This window comes from Bison bison, unplaced genomic scaffold (assembly GCF_000754665.1).
Source record: "Bison bison bison isolate TAMUID 2011002044 unplaced genomic scaffold, Bison_UMD1.0 scf7180017864373, whole genome shotgun sequence".
Taxonomy (NCBI): Eukaryota; Metazoa; Chordata; class Mammalia; order Artiodactyla; family Bovidae; genus Bison; species Bison bison.
In genome coordinates this window covers 4,755,505-4,766,282 of record NW_011494945.1, presented here as the reverse complement: position 1 = coordinate 4,766,282, position 10,778 = coordinate 4,755,505, and the positions used below count along the sequence as shown (strand labels likewise).

At 42.9% G+C, this 10,778-nt stretch overlaps 1 protein-coding gene across 1 annotated transcript in view; it reads left to right on the top strand.

Annotated features, from left to right (window-relative positions):
* The window catches only part of SLC16A10 (solute carrier family 16 (aromatic amino acid transporter), member 10), a 115,760-nt gene that overhangs the window by 620 nt on the left and 104,362 nt on the right, over positions 1 to 10,778 (top strand). Inside the window, exon 2 of the mRNA XM_010856688.1 lies at positions 4 to 237. Within this exon, the coding sequence (XP_010854990.1) occupies positions 4 to 237 (234 nt within the window). The remainder of the gene's footprint in view (positions 1 to 3; positions 238 to 10,778) is intronic.

The window sequence follows — 10,778 nt, the reverse complement described above, 5'->3', positions numbered from 1 at the left end:
GACCCTTAGACGGCCCGGAGGCGGCGGCGGCCGAGAAGGTGGAAGTAGAGCTGGGTGGGTCGGTGGGCGCCGAGCCCCTTGAGCCCCCTGAGGGCGGCTGGGGTTGGCTGGTGATGCTAGCAGCCATGTGGTGCAACGGGTCGGTGTTCGGCATCCAGAACGCCTGCGGGGTGCTCTTCGTGTCCATGCTGAAGACCTTCGGGTCCAAGGACGATGACAAGATGGTCTTCAAGACAGGTGAGGCACAGCGCCCGCCGCGGCCAGCCCCGGGGGATGGGCGCGGGATGCATCCCGCATGTGGAGCGAGCTTCTGCGCCTCCTGGTGCGCCCCTGCGGGTCCGTGTGTGTAAAGGGTGTGAGGGGTGGGTCTGTCCAATTGCAAAAGCAGCCCTGCCGCTCCCGGGGCCTCCGTGCGCCTCTCTTTGTGTTGAATCCAGATGTAGAGACTTCATTTGGATACAAGTCACAAAACTTATTTGCTTAGATCTTCCTGCTTCCCCTTTCTGCAGGATAGAGGCTGAGTCTCTGGTAGACTTTCTCTTAATTTTTGAAAACAAACAGACCCTTCCAAAGCCAGTTAGTTACACCGCTCCGTTATTTTTACAATCTCTTTCGTGACCGTGACGGTTGGGTTTTTGTTCTGCTGCCCCCGGCGCTGCAGAGGACTGTGTGTGGTGGGGGGAGGCGGAGTTGGCGAGATGAAAGATCTGTATTGCAAGGACTCGGGAGTTCTGAAGGAAACACGGTTTCGTGCTGGGTTTTTTTTTGGGGTGGGGGTGGGGGAAGGGGGGTGTCACTCTGCTAAATATAGAAAGCATAGGAGGCAGCCAGATCAGGGACTGGGAAGAGGAAGGTGAAGGGTTGCCCTTTTCCTGTTGTGTTCTTTGTCATTTTTAATCATATACCAAATTAGATGAAAAAGGTGCAGACTCAACATTTTTTCCCTTTAAATGATTATTACCTGATCTACCAAGTCTTTTACATGCATTATTTCATGTCATCCTGCGAGGCAGGCGTTATCAACCCCTTTTAGGGGAGAAAAGTGAAGCTTGTTGAAATAAAGTGTTTTAATGAGTCCAGAATGGTGATGAAACATATCTTATTTAAAGGGCCAGGCGATTTTCATTACTAAAACATGCTCCCTCCTTGCCATTTGGGCAACTCTCTGTGGTTAATGAGGGCTTCCCAGGTGGCTTAGTGGTAAAGAACCCACATGCCAATGCAGGAGACCCACCCGGGTTCCATCCCTGCGTTGGGAAGATCCGCTGGAGAAGGAATCGCAACCCACTCCAGTATTCTTGCCTGGGAAATCCTGTGGGTAGAGAAGCCTGGTGGGCTACAGTCCACAGGAGTCAAACATGACTTAGTGACTAAACAACAGTGACATATGGTCCTTTTTTTTTTTAACTTTAATTTTCAATTATTTTTAGTGTGTTTTCCTTAGCTCTTTAGTGTGCATACAAAAAAATATGCTAGTCTGTTATAACAAATTCTAAAGGAGCGGTAATGTTGGGAGTTTTAAAGACTTGTATTAAAGAGTATTATACTGTGGTTCTGCATCTTTTCTTCTACTTTGCGTTGTGTTTGCAGTTTATCCCCATAACAATATGAGCTGGTAGCTTAAATTCTTTACATTTTAATGCCTAGTTTTCCATTGTATGAATATATTATACTTTATATGCATTCTTTCTTTAATAAACATTTAGGTTACTTTCAAAATTACCATAGACAGTGCTGCCATGCATATTCTTGTACATTGTCTCCTTGCACATGTGAATCAGGTACCATATTTAACCTGGAATTTCTGTTCCTTAAATAGCTTTTAAAGCTGTTGTGTTCTTCAGGTCACAGAGCTAGGTACAAAAGTGTTCAAAATATAATATCATGTACTTGCTTGGCAGGATAGATATGCATATGCAGTAGTAAACAGAAATAACTTTGTGTATTTTCTCTCTGAGTAGCCAGCATCTGGGAGAGAAAAGGGCACTGAGGCAGAATTCAGAGTCCACATTTTAAGACTAGTTCTTTCAGCATTTAGTAAATTCTTGCCTGGGATTACACTTTTATTGCAGTCAGAACACCAAAACAAAATACTCATTTGTCTACCACAGGTTTTGCAAACTCAGGTGAGTAGATCCATTGTTGTTTGTGGAAAGTCTTATTTTTTTTCTCCTTCCTAACTCATTTTTTTGAGAGAGAGCGAGTGAGCAAGCAAGCAGTTGCTGGAGAGACCGTAGCTTCATCAGGAATCAAGAGTTTTGTGATGTCGAAGCCTCTCTCTCTTTGGTCCCAAAGATTCCCAGTGACAACGATAGCCCAATTCTGGGTAGCTGAAGGGTAGGGAGGCCACAGGGACCCATTCTCTTCAACTTTTTGAAACTCTGTATTTTCAGTTTTGATGAATATCTTCATTTACTCAGCCTTGATGGCTTTTCAGTCTTGTCTGTGTATGTGTGGGTGTGTACTACACAAACAGGTATGCAGGTGTGCACGTTAAATAGTGAAGACTTGGTCTTCCTGACTGCCGTAGGTGGTTGGTTGTGCCCTTGCACACAGGTGCGAGGCTCAGGGTCAGTGCTGACTGAGAACCAGCCTGTGCTCTGGGTGCTGTTGATCTAACTCCTGCAGAGGGGCCCGTGCCCTTGTAGTGGCCCTGTGTAACACCCCAGCCAGATGGCACAACAGCCTGTACTTGTACTTGGTTGATGTGTGAAACATGTACAGCAGATAAACTTTAAGGTCTGAGGTCACCTCATTGGTGAAAAAATGGAGACTGGATAGCCTTTACGCCAATTAATGTTTAAATTCCTGCCCCCCCCCCACCTTTCTGTCTTTCCCTCCATTTTTCCCTCCCTTCTGCCAGCTCTCCCTCCTTTCTCTTTCTCTTTCTCCCCCCACTTTCTGCCTCGCCTTCCCTTCTTCCCTTTCTCTGTCTCGTCCCTCATTTAGTGTCTCTCTTGCTTCCCTCCTCCCTCCCTTCTTCCCCCGTCCATCTCCATCTCCCTCTGCTCATGCACTCTCTTGCAGACACATACATACAGGTGTTGCATATAAAGTCTATCAACAACAGGTACTGAAGGGTTTGAGAATGCTTGCTTTGAAGTTTGACTCTTCAGGTTTTTTATTTTGATATTCTAATGCTGAATCATCTGTGATCAAATGTGTGCTAGCTTCAGGAACAACATAAAACAGATGTGGAATTATTTAAGACTTAATTTTTCAAAGTTTTGGTCCATTTTCTATTACCTTGTTCATGATTGATAATTCCAGCATTAGAGGTCAGTTCATTCTGTCTCCACGTGCTCATTAGCTTCTTCATAGTTAGAAGCTCAAGGCTACACAGGGAGGTGCACAGGGTGGTGGAATGGGAACCTAGGTTTCCAAACGATGGTTCGTAACCATCAACAATGCTTGAGAACCTCCCATGTGTCAGGCCCAGTGCTAAGCACGTTCCATGCTTTCCTATTTTAAACCTTAGTGTGACTGCATGAGATAGGCTCGATTTAATCTTTCTTTTCAGATGTGGAAACTTAGGCTTATGGAGATTAAGTAAGCAGTGGACACCAGGGTTCAACCTCAGGTTTATCTGACTCCAGAAGCTAGGTTTTTAACGACTGATCATATTACATGGGTTGGATAACATTCTGGTAATGCATCATTCTTTATGCTTGATTAATTCAAGCTTTAGAAATGGATAACTATATAGGAATTCTGGAGTTAGAAAAGAAGTGTGAAAGATCAGGATCTCTGTTTCTTGATCTCACTTGGCTGTCAGTAAGCAATTGCCAGTTGTTAATGTCTCATTGAAATAGATTTTTGGGAGTTCCCTGGTGATCTAGTGATTAGGATTCAGCACTTTCACTGTGGTGGCTCCAAGTTCAATCCCTGGTTGGGGAACTGAGATCCTGCAAGCCGAGTGGTGCAGCCACAATAAAAAAAAAAAAAGATTTTTGAAGTATAGGGAGATGTTCATTGGAAAGCAAGATAATTTCTTATGGCATTCAAGCCAGACTCTGGAGTTTGCTTTGAAGAACCAGACTCCTTTAGACTGATCCATAGCAGAACAGTATTTCCAGATGTTAAGTGAAGAAGAGACTTCCTCAGGCTTTACTTTTTCTCTTCAAGGCTCTCTTATCTCTTTCTGCGCCACTGATGATCCTCCCACAATTTCTCAGGAACAGGCATGGAGACATTCATTCACACTAAGATATAAGTGAGTTTACACATCTTAATGTTACTTCTCATTCATACTACAAATGTTTACCCAGTATTTGACACCCTCTGTGCTGGGCATAGAAGGAGGTAATTGAGAGAGACAAGATCAGCTGTCCCCAAGGAGCTTTTGATCTGCTGTGGGATACAAAAGTAAATAGAATATTTCTCTTTGCAATATACCAGGACACAGGCTTGGGGAGATTAAGAGGCTGAAAGTCTAAGGAAATTCCCACGAATGGTGGAGGCTGGGAAAAACGTTTGATGGCCTCTTTCCCTGTGGCAGTAGATCTCATTTTGTGAAATTAAGACTTTGGAAAGGGGAAGAAAGCTGAACTCCGGTGGAGTGCATCACAGCCCCATCATGTTATCCTGGCTGCTGATGACATGGCATTCAGAGATATGCCTTGCACTTACTGCTGTGTTAGAAAGGTCCATCAGAGGGAGCAAGATGAGCTTGAGTTGTCTCTGTTCATCTAAGATTTATCTGTTCATATGCGCCTGCTTCTTGCCCAGGTAGGGGGAGATCAGACACTTTTGGGAAAACTAAAACAGGTAACTACAGTTAACTGGAACATTGTTTTCCCTTAGAAATTACAACTTACAATTATAATTTAGAAATTATAATTATTGGAAAACCTATTTTTAGTTTTTTCATGAAACTGAAAAAGATTCTAGGGTTCTTTTAGTGCTCTAAAAGAACACTCTCTGGGATCTTACTAGGGTATTAGTCTAGTTTACTTATCTGCTTTCTTGGAAAAAGTAAAAATACTTTAGTGGTATGTTGATATTTAGAAACATCTATTTAAAACAAGTATGTTTTCAGAATCAGTATTTAAGGTTACTAATGATATTCTTTTGAAGAAATTATTCACTCTGGTACAGAGGCTGAGTCAAGAAGACCCCTACTAATTCCAGTAATTCCGAGAATGTGTTCTTTAATAGCCTTTCTTTAACATAGAGTCTTGTGGTTAAATAAGTTTGGGAAACAGTGCACATTATCATATTCTTTTGGATATTCCAAGTACAAATCAAGGTATTAAAAATATTCAGTAGTTTTAAAGGAAAATGGGCTATCAAAAAGGTCTTTGGTTATCATCTTTAATACAACTCTACCTTTCCCATATGGAAGGAGATTGCTCTTTAGATAGTTATAATCACAAAGTAGGATTTTTAGTAGCATTGAGGGATGGATGCATCTTGCAGCACCTCTCAACATAGCCTTTTTTTTTGGTCTTTATTCATTTATTTGCTTTTGACTGCCCTGGGTCTCTGTTGCTTTGGTGCGGCTCTGGTGTAGGCTTTTTCTAGTTGCGGCAGGCGGGGGCTACTCTTTGTTGCGGTTCGAGGTCTTCTCATTGTGGTGGCTTCTCTTGCTACAGAGCACAGGCTCTAGGGCTCACGGGCTTCAAGAGTTGCAGCACACGGGCTCTTTACTTGTGGCTCTAGAGCGCGGGCTCAGTAGTTGTGGCGATCGGGCTTAGTTGTTCCGCAGCATGGGGAATCCTCCTGGACAAGGGATCACACCTGTGTGCCCTGCATTGGCAGGCAGATTTTAATCCACTGTGCCACCAGGGAAGTCCTCAACATACTCTTTCTGGCACCTCTGAAATTTTTAAGTCAGTCAGTTTTTCCTAAAGGTTTCTTTTTCTTTTTTTTAAAGTTTTTGCATTCACATACTGATACTACGCTGGTACTTAAATACACACTGCAGTTGTGTGCTACACCTGAACTTACAGGAGGTTTTGGCTATGGTTCAGAACTGAACTTCTGTGTCTGGTTTTTACGCTAAAGGATTTTGTTTTTGGTGGAAAAACCAGTCTGCATAACTAACCATTTCTGTGTTACAGGAAAGTTTTTTAGTAGTGGTGCTTTGTTAAGATGGTTACAGTGAACAAATTATCTGATTCGTGGTCCCATACTGTACACATTTTCCACTATAAGGAAAATGCCTGACTCTTATTTGCACTCAAAGAGAGGTTGAAAAGCCAAGAAAACTCTCTTATGGCAGATGTTATGAGGCTTGAATTTGCTTCATTCTTTTCCATCTTAAAACATTCAACTTTATATTCCGTGAATTAATCTAAACTGCCTGTTAAAATAAGTTGTTAGACCACAAAAATAGTTCAGAATTTTGGAAAGAAATGAGCATGGTATGAGCATTTCGTACTCCCATTTCCAGAATGTTTCTGAATTTAGAAACTTTCTTGTAACACAGAAATGGTTAGTTATGCAAACAGGTTTTTCCACCAAAATAAAGCCCTTAGCATAAAAGTGTAAAACATGAAAAGTATAAAGAGTGTATAGTCAATTCTGCTTAAGTACAACAATATGAGTATTCCTGTGGTGTTTTATCATGGGATTTTTATCAGTAGAATTAACTGCCAAAAGAACCAACTCAACCAGAAATAGTGTAGGGATTATTTCGGGAGAGGTTTTGAGGTGTCTTTTATAAGGAATTGTATCCTGTACTCTTGATGTGGTTTGTTGTATCGGTTCTTATTGCATCCATGTGGCAGTTCCTTGAGACTTAGTCCCAGGCCGTGTGCCTGCTTCACTCTTCCTGCCTCCCCTGGGTGTCTCCTATGACCTGTGGCTCAAACCACTATCTTGGGGTTGTTATTTCCAAATTTCTTTGTGTTCAGGACCCATGTTACCTATTTCTAGAAAATTCTATTTGGATGCACAGGTATATTGTTATTTAGTTGCTAAGTTGTGACCAACTGTTTTGCAGCCCTGTGGACTGCAGCCTGCCAGGCTCTCTGTCCATGGGATTTCCCAGGCAAGAATACAGGAGTGAGTTGCCATTTCCTTCTCCAGGGGATCTTCCTGACCCAGGAATTGAATCTGAGTGTCCCCTGTTGGCAGGCAGATTCCTTACCACTGAACCACCTGAGAAGCCCACTCTCATATTACTACAGCCTTGTATAACCATATACAAATATACTCACAGTCTTTAATCATAAGTTCCCCAAGTCTCTTGCCTTGGCAGGTGGATTCTTTACCACTGAGCCACCAGGAAGCCCCAAGTGTATCATACTCAACTAAAATGAACTCATTTTTTAGCCACCCCACATAGTGTTTTCACGTACCATCAAAAACCTCAGGTCACCTGTGGGTAGATGTAGCCTTCCTTCTGAATTCTCTTAGTGTATAACACCTCTGGTTGCTCACGTCAAAAACCTGGACTCCATCCTAATTTCTTATTTCTTCTCTTTCCTATTTTGTTAAATCAGACAAGGTCCTTTTGTGTTTACCTCCTTAATGCCTCATAAGTCAATCCCCATCTTATCCTTTAGTGCCATGCATTAATTTGTGCCTTTATTACTTTTGGCCTCAATTACTGTCAAAACCCATTAACAGGTCTACTGGTCCTCAGTTTAGACACATGAGTGATTTTTCTAGAACATTAGACCATATCATTTTTCTGTTTAAAAGCCATCAGTGATACCCATTAATTCTGGGAAAACCAGAGTCGTTTGAGCACTGGCCCTTGCCTGACCCTGTAACCTTGCTCACCGCTCTCCCTTCTTGCACAGCATGTGGCATCTTAGTTCCCTGACTAGGGATCGATCCCAGACCCCCTGCAATGGGAGCACTGAGTCCTAACCACTTGACCACCAGTGGAAGGAAGGAAGACACTCCCCGTTCTTGGACTTCACACTCCAGCGTAGGCGGAGGAGGTTTTGCACTTTACCGAATCTGCCTTGCTTCTTCGCCTCTGTGTGTGCCACTTCCTCTCTCTAGTGTGGTTGTTGGTCCTTATAAGATTCTGGTGAAATGGCCTGGCTGTTTTATTTTTTTGATCACCGCTGTGGGATAAAAAATGCTTTTTTACAACTGTTGTTATGTTTTTGATGCACATGGGATGTTGTGGGGGTAGCATGAATTCAAATGAATTATGAATTCAGCTCAGAGTGGAAGACAGAGAACCTAATTCCAACTCATCCTGATCTAGCATTCTGTTTAAGATAACCCATATTTGTTCAAGTGATAATTTGTGTAGACCATAAAGGAAGGGTTTTCATATACATTACTTGATTTTATTTTTTAGAGTAGCCTTGTAGTGTGTCGTTACCTCATTTATAGATAATAAAGTCGCAACTTGCACAGTTTAAGGTTGGGCCACGTGATATCAGTATTTACATTCATTAAGTTGAATGTTGGACAGAAATCTGTCCTTCTGTTAAAGTTGTCTCGAGATGTGGAGTCCTGGCCTTTTATCCCCTTGAAACTATTTTCTGTGTGTTTACCTAAATGTTCTCTAGAACCTACGTAGTTTTTCCTACCCAGGCTACCAGAAATCCTGTGAAGTCGTCCAATCCATCCCATTTAGAGTTATCATAACCCAGCTAGAGATCTGGTCTCATTTTGAAGTGAAATAAATAAACCTTAACAAAAACAAGCTGAACCCCAGACCTTGCTCCTACAATTGGCTCAGCCCAGCTCTGAGCACCCACCTAGCCTGTTGGCACCCAGGCAGGAACTGTGGGTGTTTTTATTGGCAGTGTTTTAGAAGGAGCAACTCCAAGCCTTCTGGGAACTGGGTAGCAGCACCACCCAGGACTGGGTTAATGGAGGAGAGCAGTGCTGTTAGTCATCTCTGTACCACCTGCGTATGAGCAAACCTTTTCAGCTAAGCCATCTTCATTAACAGCAAAATGCCTGGATCCCACCTTGCCTGTAGGCACTAGAACCAGGGAACTGAGGAGGTGGCTTGCCTTATTCCCAGCTGGAAGTCTTTTTTTTTCATTTTACTAATTAAAAATAAATGGAAGTATAGTTGATTTACAATGTTGTTAATTGCTGCTGTATCACAAAGTGATTCCATTATATATTTAAAGTATTCTTTTTCATTATGGTTTCTCATAGGATATTGAATGTAGTTTGCTGTGTTGCATAGGACTTTGTTGTTTATTCATTCTGTATATGAAAGCGTCCATCTGCTAACCTCAACCTTTCACTCCACTGCTCCTTCAGCCCCTTCCCCCTTGGCAACTAGCAGTCTGTTCTTTATGTCCCTGTGTCTGTTTCATGTTGTTTTTGTTCAGTCGCTCAGTCGTGTCCGACTCTTTGCGACCCCATGGACTGCAGCACGCCAGACCTCCCTGTCCTTCACTGTCTGCTGGAGCCTGCTCAAACTCATGTCCGTTGAGTTGGTGATGCCATCAGCCGTCTCATCATCTCTCGTCCCCTTCTCCTGCCTTCAACCTTTCCTAGCATCAGGGTCTTTTCTAATGAGTCAGACCTTCACATAAGGTGGCCAAAGTATTGGAGCTTCAGCATAGATAGGTTCATTTGTGTCATAGTTTAGATTCCACATATGAGTGATATCACATGGTATTTGTCTTTCTCATTCTGACTTATGTCTCTTGGTATGATAATCTCTAGTTGTGTCCATGTTGCTGCAAGTGGCATTATTTCATTCTTTTTAATGGTTGAGTTCAGTTCAGTCGCTCAGTTGTGTCTGACTCTTTGCAACCCCATGAATCGCAGCACACCAGGCCTCGCTGTTCATCACCAACTCCCGGAGTTCACTCAGACTCACGTCCATCGAGTCAGTGATGCCATCCAGCCATCTCATCCTCTGTCATCCCCTTCTCCTCCTGCCCCCAATCCCTCCCAGCATCAGAGTCTTTTCTAATGAGTCAACTCTTCCCATGAGGTGGCCAAAGTACTGGAGTTTCAGCTTCAGCATCATTCCGTAGTATTCCATTGTATATATGTACCACATCTCCTTTATGCATTTATGTGTCAATGGGTATTTATTGATTGTTTCCATTTCTTGGCTATTGCATTTCACTAATTTTTAATTATGGGGAAACGCATGAAATAAATATTTGAAATAATGTATGTGGACTAAAGCAGTGTTTCTAACCCTTTTGTTCCCAAACGTAAAAGTCTTCTCATAGCCCTTGAAAATTCTGATACTCCCCTCCAAGGGTAATTTACCTTTTGAGATTCCCTAATACCCAGAAGGGAGAAGGCAATGGCAACCCACTCCAGTACTCTTGCCTGGAAAATCCCATGGTCGGAGGAGCCTGGTAGGCTGCAGCCCATGGGGTCGCTAAGAGTCGGGCACCACTGAGCGACTTCACTTTCACTTTTCACTTTCATGCATTGGAGAAGGAAATGGCAACCCACTCCAGTATTCTTGCCTGGAGAATCCCAGGGACGGGGGAGCCTGGTGGGCTGCCGTCTATGGGGTCGCACAGATTCGGACACGACTGAAGCGACTTAGCAGCAATACCCAGAAGATAAAGCCATTCTCTGTGTTTTTCCACCAGCTAAGATTTTGTCACGTTACTTTTACTGGCATTATTATAATTAGGATTCTTTTTTTTTTTTTTTTAGTTGCACCTCGAGGCATACAGGCTCTTAGTTCCTGGGCCAGCTCTGTGAAAGTGCCCAGTCCTAACCACTGGACTCCCAGGGAATTCCCTAGGACTCTTTTTTGTTTGTTTGTTTTTAAAGACAGTTATAATAGTGAATGTGCTTTTCAAAACTAAGTGTGCCTCTTAGATCTGCTCTTATTAGTAAGGGGGAACCAGCCTGCCTTCCTCCTA